Source organism: Uloborus diversus, chromosome 7 (genome assembly GCF_026930045.1).
Source record: "Uloborus diversus isolate 005 chromosome 7, Udiv.v.3.1, whole genome shotgun sequence".
NCBI classification, from domain to species: Eukaryota; Metazoa; Arthropoda; class Arachnida; order Araneae; family Uloboridae; genus Uloborus; species Uloborus diversus.
This window is the reverse complement of record NC_072737.1, coordinates 74,096,176-74,122,282: the sequence shown is the minus strand read 5'-3', so window position 1 is coordinate 74,122,282 and position 26,107 is coordinate 74,096,176. Positions and strand designations below refer to the sequence as shown.

The window sequence follows — 26,107 nt, the reverse complement described above, 5'->3', positions numbered from 1 at the left end:
GGGGGTATGTGTATGTGTGTAGGCATGTGTGTTTGTGTCAGTGTGCAAGTGTGTGGGTAGTTGTGTGTATGAGTGTTTGTGTGCGTGGGGGCGGGGCATGTGTATGTGTGTGTGTGTAAGCAAATGTGTTTGTGTCTGTGTGCAGGCATGAATGTGTGGGCAGTTGTGTGTATGTGTAAGTGTCTGTATGCATGCGTGTGTGTGTAGGATATGGACGCAACCTGGAGACGTTTTTCGCTAGAGGAGCAGCATCGTGAGGCCAGCCGACGCGACGGGTGGTGCTGGCAGAGGGTGGCGCCGCGCCGGTGGGAAAAATCATAGCACGCCAAAAACAGTCAAATGAAAGCAATAAGCAATCGTGATTGCTTCAAAAAAAAAAAAAAAAAAAAAAAAAAAAAAAAAAAAAAAAAAAAAAAAAAAAACACACGAACCGCAGCGGTTTTTCTTTTTTTTTTTTTTTCAATATTGTGACATATGAATATAAGAAACAGCATTATTCTATATTGTGCAATGCTGAATTCGATATAGTTAGAACGTCGGCCTATATTTATGCGTTTGGATGCCTGTCATCTGTCAGATATACCAAGCTTTGCGTTGTAACTTATATTGAAAATAATGCTAAATCAAAGCTAATAGTAAATAGTATTAAATTTTGTTTGCAGAATGGGATATCATTGCAATACCTCCCTCTTTTTTAAATTTCTATTTGAGCCTCATGAAAGTTCGCTTGGGAATCTGGCCATGATCAACAACACTTCGACACAAACAAAATGGGATTCATAATAAGTGTTTGGTATCGTTGTGCGTGATGTATAGGTAACTAATAGTGAAATTCCAAAGGCCTGTGAAGTTTTACGTTTTCTCCTGTTATTATCGAGTTTCTTTAAGTGTTTTTTTCCGCCGGAATTTGTTTAATATTGCTTTTTGAACTCTAATATTTTATAATGGCGGATCACAATCATAGCCACAGACACAGTAATTCTCGGAGCCAAGGTAAATAAAACTCATTTTGTTGCTTTTTCACGTAACCTTTGGCTGTTGATTTTCTCGAGAAAATCAAATTCATTCCATTCTCCATTGAAAATTGAGCAATCAATTAGTAAAAATGTCGTAGAACATCTTTGATTAAGCAAAATAAAGTTGTAATGGTTGTTTGGTACCAAATTTTTAATTTCTTGTTTTGACTTACAAATCAACAACGCTGCGGACGCAATGAAATTTACTAAACAATTTTCAGTGCTTCTATTACACTGTTTTGGACCTTTTAATCTATACGAGTTATGTTAAGAATAGGTTATAAGTAAGAATGTTTTATTCATTTATTTTTTTACAATGTGCTAAGTTTCTTGTTTTATAGTTTTGTTATAAATTGCAAAGTTAGTCTTTGTATTTTGGCTGGTGCACCGTTTTAAGTTATCTGATATTTCTAATTAATGTTTCTGAGTTGTGTAGATATAATTGCTTAGTTAGTGTGAAGGATTTATAATTGTGTAGAGTTATTTTTGACTGCTCTTGATAAAATATTTGTTTTTAACGTAACAGTTATTCACATATACTCTACTCCTGATTATCCATGCTAAATAATGCTACACGGATAATCTGAAAATGACGAAGCACGTAGAAAAGTGTGTATTTGGAGGCAATAAGTAAAGTACACGGTGGTACTTAAAATACTTCGGGTTTAATTACGAGACTCTGCTAATACAAAAAGTAATACATTAGTACTAGTGATGAAATATGTAATAAAATTTGGCATGATTTTCAGCTATTGGGCAATTTCATGATAAGGTCAACCAGATGATCAAATTTTCAAAATTAAAATTTCTAAACAAATGAGGTGTCATTTTAAAGGTAAAGAGTTGTATATTTTGAAATGCCTGTCTAAAATTTGATCACTTCAGTTATAAATAAGTTACAGGAGGTTAAACTACGGTTAATATCTTGAGTATTTTCAAACCATATTTGGTGACTCTCAAAGAAATTCTGTTTTTTCCAAAGAATACATACTAATATTATGAATTGAGATGAATAACCATTTAAAGAAACAATGTGTTGCTGGTGATGTTGCAAAAATGTGTCAAAATATAATTCATTTTGATTTGTAAAAGAATTCTTCTGATGTACATTAATTGTTTTATGTCCGACAGCAAAATGTGCAGTTAATTATGCTGAGCCAATAATTTTAAAGCTACATACATGTATTTTTGGGTACAAAGTAAGATTTTCAATCTCATTGATGTAACCTAAAATTTTTTTGCGTTCGACACCATTTACGTCCGACACTGTTACATTCCTTTAAACAGCATATGTTTTCAACTGTTTTTTTTTTGCCTTTAATTTCAATGTTAAAGTGAAACATGCATAAAAAACAACTTAGTGAATTTATTGTATATACATTTAGGGTTGATATGGGTAAGTAGGACCCCTTTTGAGAAAAGTTGTGTTGAATGAATGTGATACAGTTGATTAAGATTAATTTTAGCAAATTTGCCAAAACTTTTTGTGGAAAAAGAAATTGGAAACACTAAATGACTGCGTCTATTTAAAGTTGGCTAAGGAAGAATCATTATCAACATTCAACCCATATAAATCTTGTTGGTTATCATCAGGTAAGTTTCACAAATAATTAATCACCAGCTTTTGTAGCTGAACTGTCAATTCCTACTAAGTCATCATAGTTGTCCTGTATTTCACTAATACAAATATTTCATCAGAGTTGCTTTTGATTTTCAAATCCTCACTGTTATGGGGGGAACCACTTACCCCATAGTGTAGGGACCTCTTATAGCGAAATTTAACGGGATAAGTGGGACCCCTCCTCTAAAACAGTTTGTAATAATATTTTACTCAAAAATTCTGATTGCAGTAAGTTAAACTGTACAGGCCGAGGAGTCAGTCACCTTTCTCACCTTTAGTCACCTTTTGAAAATTTGGTTACTTTTAGTCACCTTTTGTCACCTTTCTCACCTTTCTTGAAATGTGTCGTAGGATTTTTTTAAAATAATTAAATCCTTGAAAAATATCTGAATGATAGCTTTAACAGTGAAATTAATTAAAAAAGTCGCATTAAATATCCCCCCCCCCCCGCCCACCTTGTTGTTGTTTAAGAAAAATAGCTATGCTACCGGGAAATCAAGGAATTTTTTTTATTGCCTGCAATTGCACCCTATGAGCAGAACCAGTCTTTCTATCCCCCTTCGACCATCAGATGCATTTTCTGCAAGTCTCGTCTAAACGCCATTTTGTTTCCTATCATATTTCTGGCCATAGAGCGTTGTTCGACTAAAGTTCAGCTGCACAATTCCTTTCTGCACACTTTGTTGAGTGAGCGGTCATCAAATGCAAGTTGTCTTCTGTGTTTATCAAGTAACATCATCTGGAGTCTTTGAATCTCACGCTCATCTCTAGCCAGGTGCGTTACTTGCTTGTTTTACTTTTACTGACCTCGAAAGCCGCGACTACGCAGCCACAGGCGGTTCGATTTGAAAAAGGGGTGATGGGTTAAGGAGGCGTGCCTCAATGTCTTCTTTGAGTGCGGAATAGTGAAAAGTTTTGATTTGCATTTATAGTTTCACTTTGTGTTTGTACAGAAATGGTTAGTTTGGGTTCTATTTTTGCTGTGCAAAGGCGAAGTGAACTTGGTCTGTGTAAACATTTCTAAACATTTCCTTTTTTGGTGCGTTTCAGAGAATCTCCGAAAGTCTTTTTTATTAGGTTTCAACCCTTATTATGGCTAGTTTCAGAAAAAATAAAGCTTTTAGATGCAGATGCTTTCCAAAAACTTTATTTTATGTAATGGCGAGATTGTAGAGGGTATAAATGTTCCAGAGATTCAGGGGGAAGTTTCAAATGAGGAGTTAGATTGGGAAACTAAGGGTGTAATTTTGGGGGACTCTATGGTAAGGGAGGTGGGTAACACAGTTGGGAGAGTAAAGCGTAAGGTGGCTAGGTGTTGTTTACCAGGGGCTCGGGTAAAAGACGTTAATATGGTTGCTGAAAAGAAGGGAGTATTGAATAAGGAGGACATGGTTACTTTGTGGGTGGGAACAAATGATGTAGGCCACAGTAAAAATGAGGAGTTTTCTAGGGAATGGGAATCCCAGTTGGATAAAGCAACCAGCTTTTCGACGAATGTCCAAGTGGTTGGTTTGCTTCCCAGGTATGGAGTGCATAGGAGCTGGCTAAATCAACGTGCGAGGTGTATGAACTTGCTACTGAAGTCAATTTGCGAAAAGCGCAGTATCAGGTTCATTGATGTATGGAGTCATTGTAAACGGGATTGGATTGCTAGGGATGGCCTGCATCTGAGCTCTACAGGGGTCAAAATGGTTAGTGGATTAATTTTAAGGGCTTCGGAGTCAAAAAACTAAGTTGGAATGGGGGGCATGGTTCAAGCATCAGGTATCGAGAGAATGAAATTTTTTTGGGTATTGCTAGAAATGGAAATAAAGTGACGAACAAGAGTAGTAATGTTAACAATTGTAATTTAGGAAATTTCAGGGTGTTAAATAAAAGCAACTTAGGCATGCTTAAAGTTTTCTATACCAATGCTCGCAGTATTAGGAACAAGATGGATGAATTGAAAAGCATAGTTATGGATGAGAAGTTGGATGTTATTGGAATTACAGAGACATGGGCTACCGAATCTGATGCAGAGTTATTACATATTGCTGGGTATAATTTGTTCAGACAGGATAGAGTAGGTAAAAGAGGTGGTGGGGTTTTATTTTATGTTAGAGACAATTTTATTTGCAATGAATTGGTCATAAATGATAAGCCTACTGATATTGATATGGTTTGGCTGGAGTTGATAAGCAGTAAGGGCAAAAAGCTACGCTTTGGAAACATTTATAGGCCACCTAATTCAAACCAGGGACAAGATGAACAGATGTACCGTATTATTAGTGACATATCCAGTAAGGGATCCGTTATCATAATGGGGGATTTCAATTTTCCGGGTATTGATTGGAATAATTTTTACCCTGGTAATGGCAAAGAAGAGGAATTTTTAAAAGTAATTGGTGACTGTTTCTTAGATCAAGTTGTAACTCAGGGAACTCGAGAGGAGGCGATTTTGGATCTAGTTTTTTGTGACATAGGTAGTTTTGTCCAGGGATTGAGTGTAGGGGAGCATATTGGAGATAGTGATCATAACAGCATTAGGTTCCAGGTTAAATTTGAAGTGTGCAAAGATGATAATTTTAGGTTTGTGCCCAATTTCAGAAACACTGATTTTGTTGCACTTAGGCAGAGCTTGAAAGAGGTTTTTTCGTCAGGGTTGGAAAATAGCGACGTAGATCAGCAGTGGACGGAATTTAAGGATAAACTTGCTAAAACCGTTGGGGACTATGTTCCATTTAGGAGAAAAGGTGTTAGTACCAAAATTTGGCCCATGTGGTTCTCCAGGGAGACTAAAGAAGCTCTTAATTATAAGCAAGCCACTTTTCGTAAGTTTAAGGAAACTGGTCAGAGTGCGGAGAGGCTCCAGTATGGTAAGGCAAGGCGAAATTTTAAGTATTTGGTACGGATTCAGAAAAGGGAATTGGAGCAAAGGCTGGCAGATGACATTGATGGGAACCCTAAGAGGTTTTTTGCTTACGCTAATTCTGGGAAAGCTCGAAACAGTCAAATTGGGCCTTTGGTTGATGAGTATGGAAATTTAATCCAAAACGATAGGGATATTGCAAATGTTCTAAATAACTTTTTTTCCAGTGTGTTTAACGATAACTGTATCTCAACAGTTGACACTAACAAGACACAAGCTATTATACAGCTTGAGGATTTTGTATTTTCCAGGGAGGAGGTTTTATTTCATTTGAAAAAGATTAAAGCAACTAAAGCTCCGGGACCAGATAATAATTATCCAAAAATTTTAGTTGAATGTGCAGAGGAATTAGTGGATGTTATTTTGAATATTTTCAATGCTTCTTATAACTCGGGGACGGTGCCAGAGGACTGGAAGCTGGCTAACATAACGCCACTCTTCAAGAAGGGGTCTAAAGGTATTGCTGGGAATTATAGACCTGTAAGTTTGACTTCAGTGATTTGTAAGATTTTCGAAACTTTGATCAAAATTAAGATCATGATGTTCTTAGAGACTAATAGTCTGTTGACTAGTTTGCAGTATGGTTTCAGGAAAGGTAAATCCTGTACTACTAATTTATTGCATTTCTACGACAAGGTTACCTCAGCTTTAGATAACAAAAAAAGTGTGGATGTTGTTTATATTGATTTTCAAAAAGCTTTTGACAAGGTACCGCATGTAGCTCTTCTCAGCAAGTTAGCTGACATTGGAATAGGAGGAAAAACTTTACTTTGGGTTAGAAATTGGCTTACTGGTAGGAAGCAAAGAGTAGTTGTGAGAGGAAATCATTCTAATTGGAGCGATGTTTTAAGTGGGGTTCCTCAGGGATCAGTTTTAGGGCCTCTTTTGTTTATTATATTTATGAATGACATCAATGAAAATATTTCTGGAAGTATGAATTGTTTTGCTGACGATGTAAAAGTTATGGGGATTGTCAAAAATGAAGAACAAGTAAAACAGCTGCAAGAGGATTTAGATCATATTACTCAGTGGGCAGATAAATGGGGTATGGCAGTTAATGTAGGGAAATGTCAAGTGCTACACTTAGGTCATGGAAATAAGCGAATGAGATATCGTTTACAGGGTTCAGTCATAAATCAGGCAGAAAATGTTATGGATCTGGGTGTCTTTATAAATCAGGACTTCAAGTTTAGTCAACAGTGCAGTATTGCTAGTAACAAAGCCAACAAAATGCTTGGGTTCATCAATAGATCTATTTCAAACAAATCTAAGAAAGTTCTTCTGCCTTTATATAGGAGTTTAGTAAGACCTCATTTGGAGTATGCTGTTCAGTTTTGGTCACCTTATCTGAAGAAAGATATTTTTGTATTGGAAAGGGTTCAAAGAAGGGTAACTAAATTAGTAAGGGGACTCTCAGATTTAGATTATGATACCAGACTTAATAGGCTTAACATGTATAGCCTGGAGCAAAGGAGAGTCAGAGGGGACATGATTCAGTTATTTAAATTTATCAAAATGAACGATGTAAATGGATTAAATTTTTGCGGGAAAAGCAGGACAAGGGGTCATTGTTTTAAGCTATTTAAATCTCAGGCTAACTTGGAAATCAGGAAAAACTACTACTTTAGCAGGGTCGTGGGCACTTGGAATAGCTTACCGGAAGAGGCGGTAATGAGCAAGGGAGTGGATAGCTTTAAGAGGGCCATTGATCTTCATTGGGGACTAATTAATTGACTAGGACCAGCCTAGCTGGGCCCAGAGCCTGTTGCTGGTCGTCACATTTGTATTTGTATTGATTTGATTAAAGCAGGGTCAATTCAACCAATAAAATGGCATTCTGACACCCACCGACACGGATTTTGATAAAACTTCGTGAGTTTAGTCCTTTAATGTAGAAAAGTATCCACATCAATTTTTTCTTCTTAATCTGGTTTAGTTTTCATTTTAGAGCCAGTCGAAATTTTGAATGCTTAGTATTTTCCAAACTATGACGATTCTGTTCGTTGATTGAAAATAATTTGCATTTCATTTATTTTTCAGCCAATTTTTATGAAAATTTACAGTAATAATTATGAAAGTATGAGGATTTCAGAAAAAATATAAAAAAATTCTAAGTAATATTTTAAAAGTAGAAAAAAATTATTTTCATAATTTTTGCAAAAAGCATTGAAGCATTTTTAATAACTTGATTTAACACTACATTTTTTACCTCCATTGGACATGTCATGGAATATTTTCAGAGCTTGCTAAAAAAAAAAAAAAAAAAATAAATAAAAACCAGAAAGAAAAAATTATGAACATTTTCAGGCATATGAAATGATATTTTCAGTTTCATACTTCAACAATTTATTTTTACATTATAAGTACAATTATTATTTTGTTAAAGTCTGATTTTTTATATTGGTTTTCTCAGTTATTCTCTATTGAAAAGTTATTGACTTTCGATTTAATATTTATGCTGTGTATTTACTAAGAAAAAAGAAAGAATACTGATAATTTTTCAACAAGCTAAAAAAAGAGAAAAAAAAAAAAAACACTAAAAATGTGATTGAATAATATAAATTATATGTTCAATAAATGCATCATCTTGCTCTTTACTTCACAATTTCAAGTTTTATTATGTTGATTAAATAAATAAATATATATATATTAAGGTTACATAGAGTTTACACTGAAAGTTTTTTGAAAATGTCTTAAAATTTTTATTTTACTACTTCTAGCCCCTATAATATTCATTTCCGAAATTGTAAAGAAATCTTTACAATTAAAGTACTTACCAAAAAAGTAAATAGGCTATTTGGGTAAAAGTTAATAAAAAGGGATAATTCTTTTCTGTTTTTCGAGTCCTTAACAAATTGCTTTTGGTCACCTTTTAGTTACTTTTTTGTCACCTTTTAGTCACCTTTGTTTTCAAATTTGTCACCTTTCTCACTTTTTTCAATGGCCATCAGCAGTCCTCAGCCTGACTGTACATGAATTTTTAATGATCATAAAAAAATTAATGCTAACCGGGAAACACTTCTTTGAAAAATGCTGCTTAAACTCGCCAAAAAATATTTTTCAGATTTTTTTTTGGCTAAGTTCTCTGACCTAGAAAAAAAATTCCACGTAACCCAAATATATGCAAAACTAATCACTGATGAACCGTGCCATGATCAATGTAAAAATAGTATAAAAACCATATGGCTATTTCAGTTTTGGGGGGTGACCCACTTACCCCAGTATCCCACTTCCCCCAATCAACCCTACTTTTGAATTTACGTGGTAAATTTTGTTTCAGTATATGTAACCAATAATTTACATATTTATAACTGTAATCATTGTTATGTATTTACATTTAAGAGCAATAGTTTATGTCCAATGTGAACAATTTACGTCCGACACCAAAAATTTACGCCCGACACCAAACTAAAAATATTTTTAAAATTATTTTATTCTTTATAATATCATTTGAAAACTGTGAAATATGCTTCAATCATAAGTATACTTTAGAATTATGCTGTTTTTAAAATTAAAATGTAAGTCAATTCACAGACTTTTAATAATCTTTAAGTGAACCATCACTTTTACTATTTGTGTGTTTACGTCCGACACCAACTCTTTAAATTTTTTTAAATTATACTTTAGGGATCTATTTTGAAAAACTAACATGATTTTTTATTCGGTGGGATGTAGTTAGTATCTTGTAAATAAATTTGATCATTTTGGAACAGTTTATATTTGGTAAATAGAATTAAAACTGAGAAATTTTTCTTCGTTTTTTACGTCCGACACCATGGAATCGCCCTATTTTTAAATTTAAAATTTTGGCTGCTGCGATAATCTGCAAATCAGATGATCCACACACAGATAATTGGGAGTACAGTGTATTAAGTTTTGTTAGGTAACATGTGAATGACATTTTGTTTTTTCAGAGTTTGAAAATTCTGTTTGTTAACTGGAATAAAGCATGCTCATTTCTCATATATAGGAAACCATATGGTCAACTCCCGATTATCTGCAGGAAAAATTCTCATCTTTTGCAGTTTATCCAGTCTTTAACACTTTCATGCATTCCCCTTCCTCCTGAACATTTACTAAAAAAATGCTCCCATTTTTACTTAATAAATGCAAAATTATTTTTTAGACATTCCTGTTTCTTTCTTCACATATCTTTTCCAGTAACATCACACCTTCCAAAGTCACAGAAAACTGATTAGTTGAAACTAAATTTTTGTTTTACATTCTGCGGAGAGGAGAACTCATGTGGACATTTTCTTGTTTTACAAAAAGCCAAAGACAATACAAGCCAAAGACGGATTGGGGCGATCGCCCCCCCCCCCCTCCTTGAGAGATCCCGTTTCAGCAAGTTCAATACGAAAGCTTAAGGCCATTTGTCATGACGTTAAAGAAAGGAAATGAGGTTTGAATTCCCCTCCCCGAAACTTTTTGAGATTGAAGTTTCAATAATGCTTTTTTTGACAATCTTTGGTGATGTTAAGAGGAGGAGTATGAAACCTTCCCTCGGGGATTTTGAAAAATTTATTTGAAAGACGAGATTGTAGGCATCTCAGGTAATGTTAGAAGAAGAGTGAAATGAGTTCAATGACTTTCGTCCGGTAATTTTTTAAAACTGAAGTTCCAAAAAGCGCAATTTTAGATGACCTTTGATGACATTAGGGGGAGAAGATTTCGAAATGTTTCCCTGGAATCATAACAAAATTGAATTTCTAAAGCACAATTTTAGAGGCAATTCCATGAAAAAGTGGACATGAGGGTTGAAATTTAAAAATTGTTTTATTGCTTCTCATAATGTATCAAATTAAAGCTAATAACATGATGTTTGAAATTGTGAAGAAAAGTTTCATAAAAGTTTCCTTTTTATTAGTTTTTCTAGCCTAAAGTTAACATAATATAAACAAACTTGTATTTAGAAAAAACATAGTATGTTTATTCACCTAGGAGCATTTTAAATTGTATTCGTGTATATTACTATTTGTGACATTTGTCCACTATAAAGTTATAAGCTCTCGTTGTCACACCCGTCACAAAAAAGATGCTTAAATTACCATAACAAATGCATTCTTCCATGGAAAAACATGAAACTTGGATCAAGTCTAACGTTTGCAAGTCTGAATAAAATTACAATGTTTAAGTTTGATAAAATGTTTATTCTCTAGAAAAATTTTGGTGTGACAAAAGTTTTTGACTGGTGTGACAAGATCATTGTGATGAGTGTGACAACATTTAAAATGTTTTTTAAAACTTTCTAAATGAAATATAAGATTCAGCCATTTTATTTCTTTACAAATTAACATTATAGTTAAAAAATATTAACTGAAAATCCTATAATATGACATACTTGAATTATTTCAGTAATTTTTTTGGTTTTTAAGTATTACTATGAAAAGTGAAAAAAAAAAAAAAAAAAATCTGATTGCTGTAGAGCTAAATAATTAAAATGATATATAACATTCAAACTAAAGTGTTTCTTTCCAGGGCAGAGGATTACATGAAATTAGAAAATTTTCACCATTTTGTATAGAACGCAACAGTAGTCGTATTTGTGGGGGGCTAAGTAGTCGACATTTTTAAATTGAGCTAAGTCAAATCAAACTGATTTTCATTTATTTGATTGTGCAGTGAATAGGACATGAATTGAACTGTAATTGAAGCAAACACTTCTGTCTGAGTGAATGTTGTCCACAAGTTAGAATTAATAAAGAATGGAAGTTCAGCAAAGGGACAATTTTTGGGAAAGCAGCTCTTTGGATGCTGAGCAATGCAACCAAATAAAAACATGTTTAATCCAAAAAATGTTTTTGTATTTTTGCTCACTATGCTTTTTATTGCGTACTAGAGAAGAAATAATAAGAAATATCGTAAACCGAAAATAGATGCTAAAAGATTGCTGCAGAGTTACAGAAAACACTAATTAAGAGTGACACGGGGCATCAATGGAACACAAATGTAAGCCATAAGTACGAAAATGCCAAATGTGAATGATTTCAGACATTTGAATTAGGAAACAAATGCCTTAACTATTGAATGTAAAAACAAAGTTTTTTTCAAAATGATGCCTTTATTTTTCAAAATGATGCCCTTCAAAATGATATGTTTATAGGTCCTCATGGTTCATACTGTAAGATTCGAATTAAAGAATTATTCAGATCAAAGCAACTGATTGATATGAGATTGAACCAAGATTTGCGCTTACCTGAATTTATTCCTGTTTGAGACATCCTGTACCGGCCTGGAAAGGAAGTATTTGGCACATCGAATGGACTTCGAGAATGATTACACGAATTTAATTTCTTTCGAGTTTAATTGGAGACTTAAGACTACATGATTCGATTTATATCAAGACCAAGCGGTCTCAGCGTGCTCACACAGAAATCAGAGAACACATGACTGAAAGTTTATAGTCTCTCTTACGCGCTAGTTGACTTCAGCGCCCTCTATCAATGTTTTGTCCGAAACATATACTCCAATAACAATTATTATTACTTTTAGATTCAAATGCTTTTTTAGTAACAACTGAAAGAATTTGTTTTATTGTAAATTTTTTTAAATATGTAATCGTCTTATGAGATAATGAATGAATATTTTAAAGTTTTATGTTGTTTTTTTCTCTCCAATATTAAGATACAGCTTACAGTAAGTTTCCTTACTGCCTAATATGTGCAAAATCCTAAAATCTCCACAACTATATCTGTGGATTTTTGAACATCCACTGTAAATCATATAAATTAAAAAAAATATATATATATATATTTAGGCCTTTTAAAGTTGTACTTTTTTGATTTTTTCCAAGTTTTGAGTTTTGTATATCTGAAAAATCCAGACATGGTAAAAAAAAAGAAAGTTGAGCATTTTTGCAATCAGCATCCAACAGTATAAAGTAGGGGCAAATTATCAGAAGCGAATCTTCATTTAGCCTTCAGAATACAGGACAGCAAGAGCAGTGTCGGAAGTTTAATAGCTTGATGCAACTAAACTCTTGGTAGCTGATTTAATTGGTACTGCCTTTAAATAGCTCAACATTGCCTTTTAAATTCATGTAAGCTGTGATGACAAGAAAGGTCTACAATCTGTAACATCCATTGTGGAATCTGTGGGAATGAACGAGCGGACAATTTAGCCAAAAGGCTTTGCAACCATCTTTCCATTCAGTTCCTCTTTGAGATGCCAGGAAACTTCTTACAAGCAAAATCATGCATGGTACAATAAAAAGCCATGGAACATGGCTCGTGGAAAATCCTGGGCTTTCCTTTTTGATGGACAGCAGTGCTCTTGTCTTTCTATCCTTCCCAGAGCTGAGGGAGTCGCTTGTTTTAGAACAATTAATGGACATGACTATCTGCAGGCCCATTTACATAAAATCAATATGGCCGATTCACCTCTTTGTGTGTGCTTTGTAACACCTCTCCTATGACTGGAGACAAGGGCGGGTCCAGAAAGTATCAAGGAGGGGGCGATCAATTTCAGGTACTTACTCTTTTATAAATTCCCAAACCTCCGCCTCCAAGCATCATGAAAGTTCATCTCAAGTAAGGGGTTTTTTTTTGGAACTCTCATTGCCAAAAACTTCCTGAGGAGTGTACAGAACCCCATTTTTTACTTTAAAGTCATCAAAGGTGTCTTATTATTTCTTTCTTTTTTTTTAGACTTCAATGAAAAAAAATATTTAGGGGAGAGCCCTCAAATCGAAACTAATATCATCTAAGATCGTTAAAATTGAATTTTTAGAACTTCAAAAAACTTCCTGTACAAAGTTCCAATGAGTTAAATGAAAAAAAAAATCCGAAGGAGAGCCGAGCCCTCTTTTCCTTAGCATTATTGAAGATCGTCTAAAGTTTTGTTTTGGGAACTTCAGTATGAAAAATATGGCGAGGGAGGGTTCTTATATTTCGGCTCAAGGAGGGGGTGATCGCATCCATTGCCTCTCCCTTGTATCCGTCCTTGACTGGAGAGCATCTCTTTAGTTGTCCTTTTTTTGACATTCATTCCAGTAATGACTTTTGAGCCCTCACTCCCTCTGGAACCATTTCAATTCTGTACTGGACTGCAAGATGCCTCATGTCTGAAAAGATTATGGCGGACGTAATATATATATATATATATATACAGTCAAACCTTGATATATCTCGAAACTCCTTATCTCGAAACCCTTGATATCTCGAAAAAAAAAAAATTCCCCTGCACTTTGCATAAAACTCTTAAGTATTTTCTATACTTATCTCGAAAATAATTTTTCGAAACCCTCGCTATGTCGAAATTTTTGCCGCAGAAGCAAGGTTTTATTGATGCTTTCCCCTTGGAAAATTTTGTAGCAGAACCAGTTATGGAGACATCTGTATGTAGCTCTCCACCCCTTTTTCCTGGAAAGTATGAGAATAAAGGACTGGGGTAAGAGAAGAGGGAAGCGTTGGTATGAGGGGGGTGCTGAGGTCTTTTGTTTGTTTTCTCTGAAGGTTAGATTCTTTCTCTTCTCTTCCGGTTTGGAACACGTGCTCACTTTGACAACAGGGGGTCGAATTTTTGTAGTTGACTAGTTTTCCAGCGAAAACGCGTTCTTCTTGACTTTTGCAGTCTTATTTTTAACTCCTGCAAAATGGCTAGTGTAAAGCGTAAATTGAATGTGTTATCAAGTGAGGATAAAATTAAAGTCTTGAAGTTTGTTGATGAAAACATGCTGATAAAGAAAATTGAAATTGCTACTAAATTTAAAATCCCTACCAGTACACTGTCATCAATAATAAAAAACCGTCTAGCTATCAAAAAAAACTATGATCAAGGAAATTGTAAAAAAATGAAAATTAGAAAATCAGCTTATCCTGAAGTAGAGGAATGTGTGCAAAAATGGTTCATTCAATGCCGCGATCAGAACATTCCTGTGAGTGGACACATGTTGCAGCAGAAAGCAGATTTTGCAAAAGAACTGGGTGCAGAAAATGAATTTAAAGCCAGCAACGGTTAGTTGGAAAACTTTAAAAAGAGACCCAACATCATTTTTCGGAAACTTTGCGGTGAAAGTGCTTCCGTCGATTCCCAAACCTGTGAAAAGTGGCTCGCAGAACTGCCTTCTCTTCTAAAAGACTACAAATCAGATGATGCGTATAATGCTGACAAAACTAGATTGTTCTTTCAGTGCTTGCCTAACAAAACCGCTGTATTCAAAGGAGAAGAAAGCAGAGGGGGCAAGCAAAGTAAGCTTCGTGTTACTGTGCTCCTGGCTGCAAATCCAAGTGGAAAAGAAAAGCTCCCTCTTATGATAGGACGTTCGTAGAAGCCCAGGTGCTTTGCGAAAGCGAAGTCTTTTCCAATGGCCTATAAAGCTAATGCAAAAGCTTGGATGACCAGCGAAGTATTCTCCGACTGGCTGAAGGAGATTGATAAAAAAATGTTAAAAGAAAAAAGACACATTCTCCTTTTCATCGATAATTGCAATGCTCACGTTAATCTTCCAACTCTGAAAAACATTACTGTGAAGTTTTTGTCTCCAAATACGACTTCAAAATTGCAGCCACTCGACCAGGGAATTATCCGTAGCTTCAAGTCGGTTATAGAGCGCAACTCGTGAGGAGTCTTCTGGATAGCGTTGCTGAAGATAAAACATACAATTTTTCAATTAACATTTTGCAAGCTATGAGAATGGCTGATTTTGCATGGAGAAATGTTACGGAGACCACCATAAGAAACTGTTTTATCAAAGCAGGTTTTCCTGCTAGTGAAAAGAAGAGTATGGATTCCGCCAATCAAACAATTGAAGTGGAAAATTTAAATCCAGATGAATGGGCGTCAGTACAAAAAGAATACGAGACTGACCTTTCATTCAAGGATTTTTTAAATGTAGACAATGAACTTCAAACGTGTGGCATACTAACAGATGCAGAAATTGTTTCAAGTTTAACTGCAGAAGTTTCTGACGAAGAAAGCGAAGAAATGGAGCAACCACAAGAGTTTGAGAAAGTCTCCATAAGAGAAGCAGAGAACGCAGTGCAATTGCTGCGGCGATTTCTTGAAACAACAGACAATATTGGAGCAGAATCATTTGGTGCAATTGTTGCATTAGAAAAAACTGTGCAGATTCAAAAGGACTCTGTTAGAAGGCAGACTTCGATTAAGGACTTTTTCTTTTAATAATTTGTTTTTCTTTTCTTTCCCTGTAAATTAGATTTCCCAGCTATTGTCATCATATTAAAACAGGTCTGTAAATGTATTTAAAACTTAGTAAAGTGGTAAAAGGAATTATTAATCTTTGTCGTTTATGCAGTGTGATACATCTACATGTCATTGTGAGAATTATTTGTTATTTTTTTCAAAACCTTAATAACTCAAAACCTCTATATCTCAAAATTTTTTTCCTTCCCGAGAGATTGGAGATATCGAGGTTGTACTGTATATATATATATATATAAAACAATTTGTAACATTTTATTAAAATATGTCTTGTATTGAATATTAATGTGTATTCTTATAAATGTTTTCTAGAAAAAAGAGAACGTTTAAAATTGAGTTTTGCCAGCTCTTGCAGCAGAAAAAGTTCATCTCTGTCAAATTTTTCTAGTTGCCATCCACCTCCAATGTAAGTATAGATGCCTTAAATGCTTAAATCATGAAACATTGCTTTAAACCTTTATTTACTGTACAAATTGATGTTTTTTTTTTAATCTAATAATAAAATCAAACTGCTTTTCATTTTGATTTTGTTATTAGATGTATACACAAAAAAATCCTTGATAATAAAAAATTTATTGACATAATTTTTTTATTATCAAGTATTAAAATGTTTCACTCTATTGGTAAATTGACATGATTTATATCAAGTGACCAGACACCACGATTTTGGTGGAACAATCCCGCTTTTGTCTCTCAGTCCCGCTGGCTGAATATCCTGCTAAAATACCCCACTTTTTCCTTAAAGTCCCTCTTTTCTGACCAAGATCCACCAAATGGGAGGAAATATAAATAAACTAGATGTTTCAACACTTAGTGCACATTCATTTTTAAAACTTCTTTTGAACAAAATACCCTTTTTGTATTAACTCAAGGAGTTTTTTAAATTTTTGTGAGATGTTGCAAATTTGCAAATGAAAATTGTGCTTCCTACAATAAATATGACTGCAACTTTATAGGTATAAATGTGCTGTAAGCTTCTGTTATCGACACCATATTGAGTTCAAACAAAAGTGTTTTATAAATGTATTGAATTACTTCTCATTTATTAGTTATGCTCTTATTTTAAAATTTAAGAACAATTATCACAATTTCATAAAATCTGTATACAAAGGAGAAAGGGGGGGGGGGAGGCTTGATTAAAAATTCTTTTTCATGTGAGGTTTGAAAATCTTCAATTTAGTGACATATTGAGCATCTGAAATTTTTTTTCCCCCTCCCACCATTAGTGATACTGCCTGAATTTTAGTTTGAAAATTCTGGTCATTTTGCATAAAAGTTTTATATAAACAGTGATGTAAAATACCTGGTATTTATTTTTTAGGGGAGAACAATAGAAGGGAATATGTCCGGGAAAATACCCAAAATGAGCATTTATTTTCCAGTCAATGCTATTCGCCCAAAATACCTGCATTTGTGTGTAATGACATTGCAATAATGTATAACACTCTTGTGCAAATTCATTGAAACAAAATATTTTTTCCAGTAATTTTAAAATCATTCCAAGTATTCTTCACCAATCAAACTAAAATTTGTAAAAATATGGATGGGATGAACAAATCCTTTCCCTATCATCATTTTACACCAATCAGAGGGGTTCTGAGAGCGTTTGTGCAGGAATGAAAGCTGAAGCTATGATCATGTCAGTTGAGATTTCACAGTCGTCAGCGATGGCTGTGACACCACGAAAAGGTAGTTGAGGTTAGTATTGCAACTGTGAGCCATATTAAAAAAACAAAATAGAAACAGGATTCATATCTCCAAAGCGGAGGGGAATGTCGCCAAAAATTGAGTACAACAACAAGATATGACTCTTTTCTACTTATGCAAAGGAAAAAAATACCATTGAAAGACTTGTGTAACATTTAATAGAGACTAAAAAGAAAATGGATTAAATATTAACTCATCTACTCTTCAGGGGCACCTTATTGCCAACCTATAGGCCTATGGAGAAACTGCTTCTGACCCAACAAATGAAGGGAAAATGCTACTTTTGAGCGTTAAAATATAATAAATGAACTGTTGAACATTGGAGGAAAATACTATTTTTATAGTGACAAAAGTAATTTCATTGTCCTGGACCAAAGAACTCTAACTCTTGCGGAGGTCTCCAGGCGACAGAACATGAACCACTTTGTTTAAACACCCTCAAAAGAATATGTTTTGGGGTTGTTTCAGTTACAATGGGGTCGGTTCTTTGCAGCCTGCTGAGGGCATGGTGCGTTCTAAGCAATATATTACTACTCTGGGAAAAAAAAGGTTTTACCAGAATTAAAAATCAACATCCAGATGGAACGGGGATTTTCCAGCAGGATTTTGACCGTTTCCATACATCCAAAATGGTGATAACGAATGTGGTTCAAATGGGCAATGAAGTCAAGCCATTATATAAAAAGAGTTTATTAATGAAGTCTAAAGCTAATTAATATCGAAACATATCAAAGCAAAAAGGGTTAGGCATACGTCTCAACGAACACAGACAATGTTTTCACTTCCAAAGCAAATATACAACTGACTTCAAAGGGGAGTGGCTTAAAATGACGTAATACAAAAAATAAAAGGAAAGCAAATCAAATCATTCAATAAAAAGAAACCACAAGTTTCGCTTCACACTCCCCACCTGAACTCTTTAACGAGTTCACTAACAAATGTTACTATTTATTTCATTGTTATACAAGACATTACTAAATTGATACACCAATTAAAGTATAACATTTCAAAAATTCAATGAAGTCATGTGATCGAAAAAAAAATTAAAGCAATCATGAAAAATAAAATGCAAAAGTTTTTGAAGTTTTCAGTTAAAAAAGCAATCATAAAATAATTAAAAGTTCAAATTTTAAAGTTCTGTTTCAATGATCAAAGTTCAAAAGTACAGTTCTTGAATATAGTTCAAATGGACATAAATGCTGAACGGTACGCTTCAATGGTCCACTGCTGGTTTAAAGTTAAAAACAACGATTTTTTTTTGTCACGATCAGGAAGCACTCTTTCATCTATACCTAGCGTCCATAGAAGCTCATTTATGGCGTTTTCTTCGTTTAACACAACATCCTCTGCTTTGAATCCAATGTGTGTGTTCGGGTCCTTTACAAAATGAGCAGTTTGTAGATCCAATAAGTACTGCTTTTTCCATCTATTCCACTGCTGTTTCAAGAATAACTGTTGATATCTCTTTCTTTTCAAAAGAGAGAATTTTTTAGAAAGTATTTTATGCAAGCACTCCTTAACAGATCGAACAAAACCCTCGTAAAAGCCTCCCCACCATGGGGATCTCTCAATAATGTTCTTCCAAGTGATTCTTTCTCTGGAAACGAAGTTTTGAACGGTGCTTTTTACCAAAATTTTTTTAAGTCTATCGAATCTGGTTTCAGCAATTTTCCTGTTGTTGTTTAATTCTTGCGCTTTAGATTTCCAAGGTAATTTGACTTCATACTGTTTATTTTCACGACTAACATCCGATTCACATTGCTTTAATACCTCATTTTCGGAAAAATCGGTATCCTTTTTCTCATCTATCAATCCAAAAGTTTCTAAATCATACATTTTTTTAATACAATCAGAAATTGAAATTTTCTCAACAATAGTGTGAAGTGTCAAAGTCGTTTTGTTGCCAGCGTTACAACTCTGAAGACACCATCCAAAGACACTCTCAACAGCTACAAGAGTTTTACTTAAATGTTTGATTTGCCCTGTTATCATGTTATAGTAATAATCAGCACCTACCAACAATGATACAGGCTCTTTACAATCAGGATAATCAGCAAGTGTAAGACTTTCTAAAGTTTTAATTCTAGATATTTCTTGAGATTCCGGGATGGAATGTGCGAACCGGTTATGTCGCTCGTTATCAGAGCTTCAATTTTTATTTTCAAAAATGGGGCGTGTCTACTTTCTATTATCTAACGAAACAACATCAAATTCCTTTCTAAGGGAGTTTTATTTCCAAATGTATAAACCGAAAGTTTTTCCTTTCTGATCGTTTTTAATTTCAATAAATCAGCAGTCTTTTTACTCAAAAAGGGTCAACATAGAGCCAGTATCAAACAAAATTCGAGTTAGCATCTCATGATTTTCCGACTTAATTTTTGCACAACCTGTTTGTAAAAGAATTCGATTACTTCGATTGTGGGAAACCGCTGTTATTATGTCTTGATCAGTCTCATTTATATTCGAATTTAATTCGGCTGCATCGTGATTTGGTGGTTCAGTGCGAGAGTGAGACGATTTAGACCCAAAGCAAATATTTTCATTGTGTTTCCCTTTGCAAATTGTACAAACTGACTTTGCAAATCTACAGTCTTTGATTTAATGTTTTAGCCCTAAACAAAGATAACATCTATTTTGATCCTTCAAAATATCCCTTTTATCCTCAACACTTAAAGCATGACAAAAGGACGGACGAATCATGAAACGAATTACAAAAAATGCACTCTCTATTCGGTTTCGATATTTCTTCTGCAACTGCGATAAATTCATGTGTGGAGGGAACTGACTTCGGGTTTTTCCAAAAGGGTTTATTTTCAGAAAAATCTGGTTCTTTAAATCAGCTATTATGAAAAAAAAAAACTACGCTCTCGAACTTTGATTTCAGTTTGAATGAAATCTAGCAATTCAAAAATATCAGTATTCGAATTATTCACATTTTTTCGATTAAATTCCAAAGTCAGAACACTAGGAATATTTTAAAGTATAACTGCAGTAAGCATTGGACTATATGTTTCCGCTTTAATTCCCAAAGATGATAGACATCTAACATTTGTTTCTATTACATTGTGCAGTTTTTTTAATTTGGAAATATCATTCAATTTGTACACAGGAGTCAAATTTAACAGTTTGTGAAAATGTTCTTGAATTATAAGATCTTTCGATCCAAAACGCTCCTCGAGAATTTTCAATGCTGCGTCATAATTGTCATCGGTAATCTCAAATCCTTCTATTGCCATAGTGGCTGGTCCCCTTAAATAACTTTGAAGATAATTAAATTTTTGAATTTTTGAAAGACCAGGATTATCATGAATCAACGCTTTAAAAGTATTCCAAAAATTTAAATACTGAGTAATTTGACCAAAATATTTCGGAATAGTAAGGTTTACGTAGTTTGACAAATTTATTTTCAGGAACAGGTTCTGATTTGGAATAAGAAAGCGAAGATCGTTCTGAAATATTACTACTACTATCATTGCTAAACGATGTACTTTTCTTTTCGTTATCTTTTAACTTTTTACAACCGCGAAAAAGCATCAAAGTAATTTTATCACGATATTCATAAACAGAAGACACTTCGGAATCATACTCTTCAGCTTTTACCAACGGTTGAATTTTATCGTCAATCTTCATTAAAGATTCATATTTAATGTTCAGCTGATCAATGTTTTCTTTTAAAGTATCGAAATCTATATTTTCACTCTTCAAACAGCTATCAATTTGATTACTTAATCTAGTACAGGATCCCCTCAAAACAGTTCTGTTTTTCTTATACTTTTCAAGTTTATCACACTGTTCATTATCAGACATTTTCATATCAAAGAGAAATAAAATTCTTCACTTACCTAAAATCTTCAATAACAACAAAAAAAAAAAAAAGAAAAGGGGAAAAAACGATATCCGTTACCAAGAAGAATGGATGAATATGCATGGAGAGTCTTAGGCGCCATTATGTCTCACTTTGTTCGAAATCCACAAAATAATCCACGGCATTCCAAAGCATTTAGAATGTTCATAGTTCTGTTTTCTTGAAGAACTTATATTCTATTTCACAAACTTGATGAAAATCGCAACAATGTTTATTTTTTCTAAGAAGCCTTTAACAATAATATTCGACTTTCGTGTTCAAATTAACGAAGGAACTTTCAATTTTTGGCCGATGCACCATAATAACGAATGTGGTTCAAATGGGTGATGAAGTCAAGCCATTATATAAAAAAGAGTTTATTAATGAAGTCTAAAGCTAATTAATATCGAAACATATCAAAGCAAAAAGGGTTAGGCATACGCCTCAACGAACACAGACGATGTTTTCACTTCCAAAGCAAATATACAACTGACTTCAAAGGGGAGTGGCTTAAAATGACGTAATACAAAAAATAAAAGGAAAGCAAATCAAATCATTCAATAAAAAGAAACCACAAGTTTCGCTTCAATGGTGAAGAAATTCATATCTAAAAACCAAATTGAGACATTTGAATGGCCTGAAAACTTTTCTGATATCAAACCAATTGAGAATCTTTGGGCTATATGCAAGAATCGTATATTGCATACAAACTGTTCAACTATAGAGAAGCCAATAACTGCTCTAATTCATGTCTGGTACAAGGACCCAAATTTTATAAATGATTGTAAAAAAATTGGTGGATTCCATTCCAATTCGTGTTCAAATGCTAATACAGTAAAACCTGTGTAAGTTGACCACCAGCGGTGCACTACTTTAGTGGTCAACTTAAACAGGTGGTCAACTTACAGAGGTTGATTTATATGATAAGGGCTAATTCTGTGCCTGAAAAAAGCGGTCAACTTTACAGGTTTTACTGTGTCAAGTTCTGAACATCATATTATGCACTAAAAACTTTTCATTTTATATAAATTTAAATAAAATACCATTTCTTCTTAGTTTTCTCAATTTTTCAAATTAGTTTCAATTACTTTGCATAAGGGTGTATATATATTGTGTGTGAAAAAACGTCAAACATTTGAAATCTTTTTACTAATTTTTGATTTTTTAGACTTAACATAATTAATCAGGAAAGACAAAATGAATAACATCTTGTGTTTTTATGCATTATGCTTTTTGCTAGTATAAATGGTATGAGTTGGTGCTGCTATATAGCATGATGTAAAAAAAATATCAATGGAAGCCTATCGACTTTTCAAGGCATTGAAAAGTCCCCTACATTCCTTTGCTTCTCACTGACTCAATTACAGAAGTGTGAGCATTTTTCATAAAATAAAGTAATTATAGATATTTTTAGTTACTAATAATAAAGCTGAAAGTCTCTCTGTCAGGATCTCTGTGACGTGCATAGCGTCTAGACCGTTAGGCCAATTTTCAAGAAATTTGGCATAGAATTAATTTATAGCATGAAGTTGTGCACCTCGAAGCGATTTTTCGAAAATTCGATTTTGTTCTTTTTCTATTCCAATTTTAAGAAAATTTTACCGAGCAAATTATCACAACGTGGGTGAGTAAATTACGAAATTATCATAATGTGGAACCATAACATGGGCAAGCAAATGAATATAGCAAATTGACGAGAAATTTACCATCCATTATTTGTAAATATACAGCCGAACCAAATGACCTTTTAATTTTCTACTATGGGCAAAGCCGTCCATGTACCACTAGTTTTGTAATAAATTGGAAGCAAAACGTAGAATCTTATTTGTTTATAGTTTTAATTAGCACCCTATGTAACTGAAATTTTTATTTAATTTGCTACTCAACTTCTCTATAAAATTTTTATTCTTTTTTTTTTTTTTTTTTTCAGAGAAAGAGGTTGGGTTACTCATAGCATTCAGAGTTCTGGAAAACTGAAGATATCTCCGGAAGTTGTAAGTTTTTCCGGCGGTTGTTGTGATTATTTTTACACAGTTTCAATACACATTTTGTGAATATTATTTCGTGCTCATGTATTTATTTAGGTATCATGAAAAGTTGAAAGCCTCGTTGAAATTATTTTTGCTAGTTGAGCTACCGTATTTTCGGGATTAAGCGCCGCACCCAGTATAAGCGCCGCATCGAAAATTATCGTCGCCGGAAAAAAAAAATTAATGTACGCGCCGCACCCATTATAAGCGCCGCGCCCGCTATAAGCGCCGCATCCAACTTAACGCAACTTAAAAGCGCAATTTAGACGTTCAGAAACTTGCAATAAAATGAAAATAAAATTTAAAAGAATATAATTAACATAACTATATTATTATTACTATAATTAAAATTTTCGTACTTTGGGAGGAGACATTGGTTGGTTATCCAGAGCGCGGGACGCGGACCCTTCTCCTCATGGCGCTCCACGTTTTTTTAAGTGGTCGGCGCCACTATAAGCACGCTTTTTTCAGTGGGTCGCATCCACTATGGATCGGCGATTCAAAATCCTTCGAAATCGCTGTCCTCGCTGTCGGACGCAAATAGTCCTAGAAAGTCTGCATCGAGCTCCGGGCTGTTTTCCTCGTCATCGGAGCCATCGTCCTCCGCAGCAACATCCGGGACTCGGGGAATGATCTCCGCCTCGGTGAAGCCGGAAATTATGGTGCTCGGCTTTACCGCATTCCAAGCTGCAGCTACCCACTTCGCCACTTCCGCGAACGACGCTTTCTTCAGGTTGCCGCCTTTCGTGTATTCGTGCAGTCCGTTCACCATCCAGGACTCCCATTGTTGACGCATGTGGCTCTTAAAACTGTGATTGGGGGCCAAATCCAAGGGCTGCAACTTTTTTGTAAGCCCACCTGGTATGATGGCCAGGGACGCCAAACATTGCCGCGCCGCTTCCTTCACAGGGTCGGTCTTGTGCGCCGCCATGGAGTCCATAATCAACATTCCACTTGGTTGGAAAAAAGCGCCTTTCCTTTTTCTCCAAACTTCGTTAAACCAGTCTGACATCAGGGCCTCATTCATCCACCCCTTCTCGTTGCAGCGGATGACAACGGTGGACGGGAAAGACTCCTTCGGGACCGTTTTCCGCTTAAAAATCAGCATAGGCTTCAGCTTCTCTCCGCTAGCCGTGCAAGCCAAAACACACGTGAATGATGTTTTTTCATGCCCCGTGGTTGTAATGGCGACGCTCTTCTCACCGGTAGATGTGACAGTCCTGTTGGGAGGGCAGTCGAAAGTCAAAGGGACTTCGTCCATGTTGATAAGCTGATGAGGCTGAAAGTTGTTTTCTTTCTTCAGCTTCTCGACGTAGTCTAAAAACTTTTTTTTCTGCTCCATCCAATCAGCTGGAAGACTCTGCCCCACAGTTGTTCGCTGCCTGACGGACAAATGATTCCGCTTCATGAATCTGAAGCACCAATTCGCGTTGCCTTTGAAGTTGGAAATATTCAAATTAGCAGCGATGCACCTGGCTTCTATTCGAATCCGGACAGTCGAAACGGAAATTCCTTTAGCTCTCTGCTCCACTACCCACTTCTTCAGGTCCCGTTCTAAATCCGGCCAGTGAGCTGATCTTCCTCGTCGGGCACGTTTTGTCTTCGGCATCGCTTCGATCGTTGATTTTTCGGACCTCCAACGCCGAACACATCTTTCATCAATTCCGAATTCCCGGGCAGCAGGACGATTTCCGATCGCTTCAGCCTTAGCGATAACTTCCAACTTGAAAGCTGCAGTGTAACTCTTAAGTCGTTTAGTAGGAGCCATTTCAGATGAAACTCGATGTAAAAACTTTAAGAAAGAAAAGAACGCACGAACGACAGCAAAAGCGACGATGTGAGTGAATAAAATTGGGGATGGGAGACGGAGAAACAAGTTTTCAATTAGTAGGTCACTTGACCACCCCGAGCAACCCACTTTGTTGAAAGGGGTGATTCCCCTTTAGAAAACTGGAAGTTCCACCCCCCTCCCCTGCTAGTCTTGCTAACAAGCTCCTTTCCTTGACCCTCCGTCCCCCTTCGCTTCGATGAGGCTTCCTCGCCGCTCACGTCATTCAGCGCTCACGTGGTTTAGCGTTTCTCTCTATGGTGCAACACCAGCAATCGCTGACTCACCTCCCCTCATGGCTACCCCTCTTTGCTTTGCTTGTCGCTCATTTCGCAAAACGAAAGGGAAAAGTGTGGCGCCATCTATTGGTAAAATGTTCAACTTTTTTGCAAACTCGGATTTTTTTTAAAACTTGATCGGGGAAAAAAAAAAAAAACACTATACCCGCCGCTCCCATTATATGCGCCGCATCCACATTTTTGAAACTTTTTTTCTTGTATGCGCCGCGGCGCTTAATCCCGAAAATACGGTAATTCAGTATATCAATGCTCTAGTGAATTTCCCTTCAGAATAAAAAACACATATTTTGTTACACATTACATAAAGATTTCATCACACTGCGTCAGAAGCCTGTCAAGATTCAGAATGTTGCCAAAAACCTTCATAGCTAAAAGTCTCATATGTTAAAACTCTCTCACTTCAGCCGTTTTCACAAAATAGTATTTTATTATGTTTGACTTCAATTTAAAATTGGCGTAATTTTCCTTTAACTGTTTTAACTACAGTAGAACCTCGGTAAGTTTTCCACCTAAGGAACTGTAATCAACTGTTCAACATATTGCGGTGGTTCAGGGGTGCCCACAGGGGGGGGGGGGGGATTATGGCGCAAGTTGCGCCATCAAAACTTTTGGGGGGGATTTTTTTTTCAGAAGTTTTGATTTAATTTAGAACATGAAATTTTTGATTTTTGAACGGAAAAAATATTTAAACTT

General features: G+C 35.0%; 1 protein-coding gene across 1 annotated transcript in view; it reads left to right on the top strand.

The window, feature by feature from the left end:
* The first annotated feature begins 762 nt into the window (after window positions 1-762).
* LOC129227034 (dual specificity mitogen-activated protein kinase kinase 4-like) overlaps window positions 763-26,107 on the top strand; it is a 45,497-nt gene continuing 20,152 nt past the window's right edge. The window contains exons 1-3 of the mRNA XM_054861669.1: window positions 763-993; window positions 16,019-16,112; window positions 23,188-23,251. Of these exons, the coding sequence (XP_054717644.1) occupies window positions 945-993; window positions 16,019-16,112; window positions 23,188-23,251 (207 nt within the window). The 5' untranslated portion in view covers window positions 763-944. The remainder of the gene's footprint in view (window positions 994-16,018; window positions 16,113-23,187; window positions 23,252-26,107) is intronic.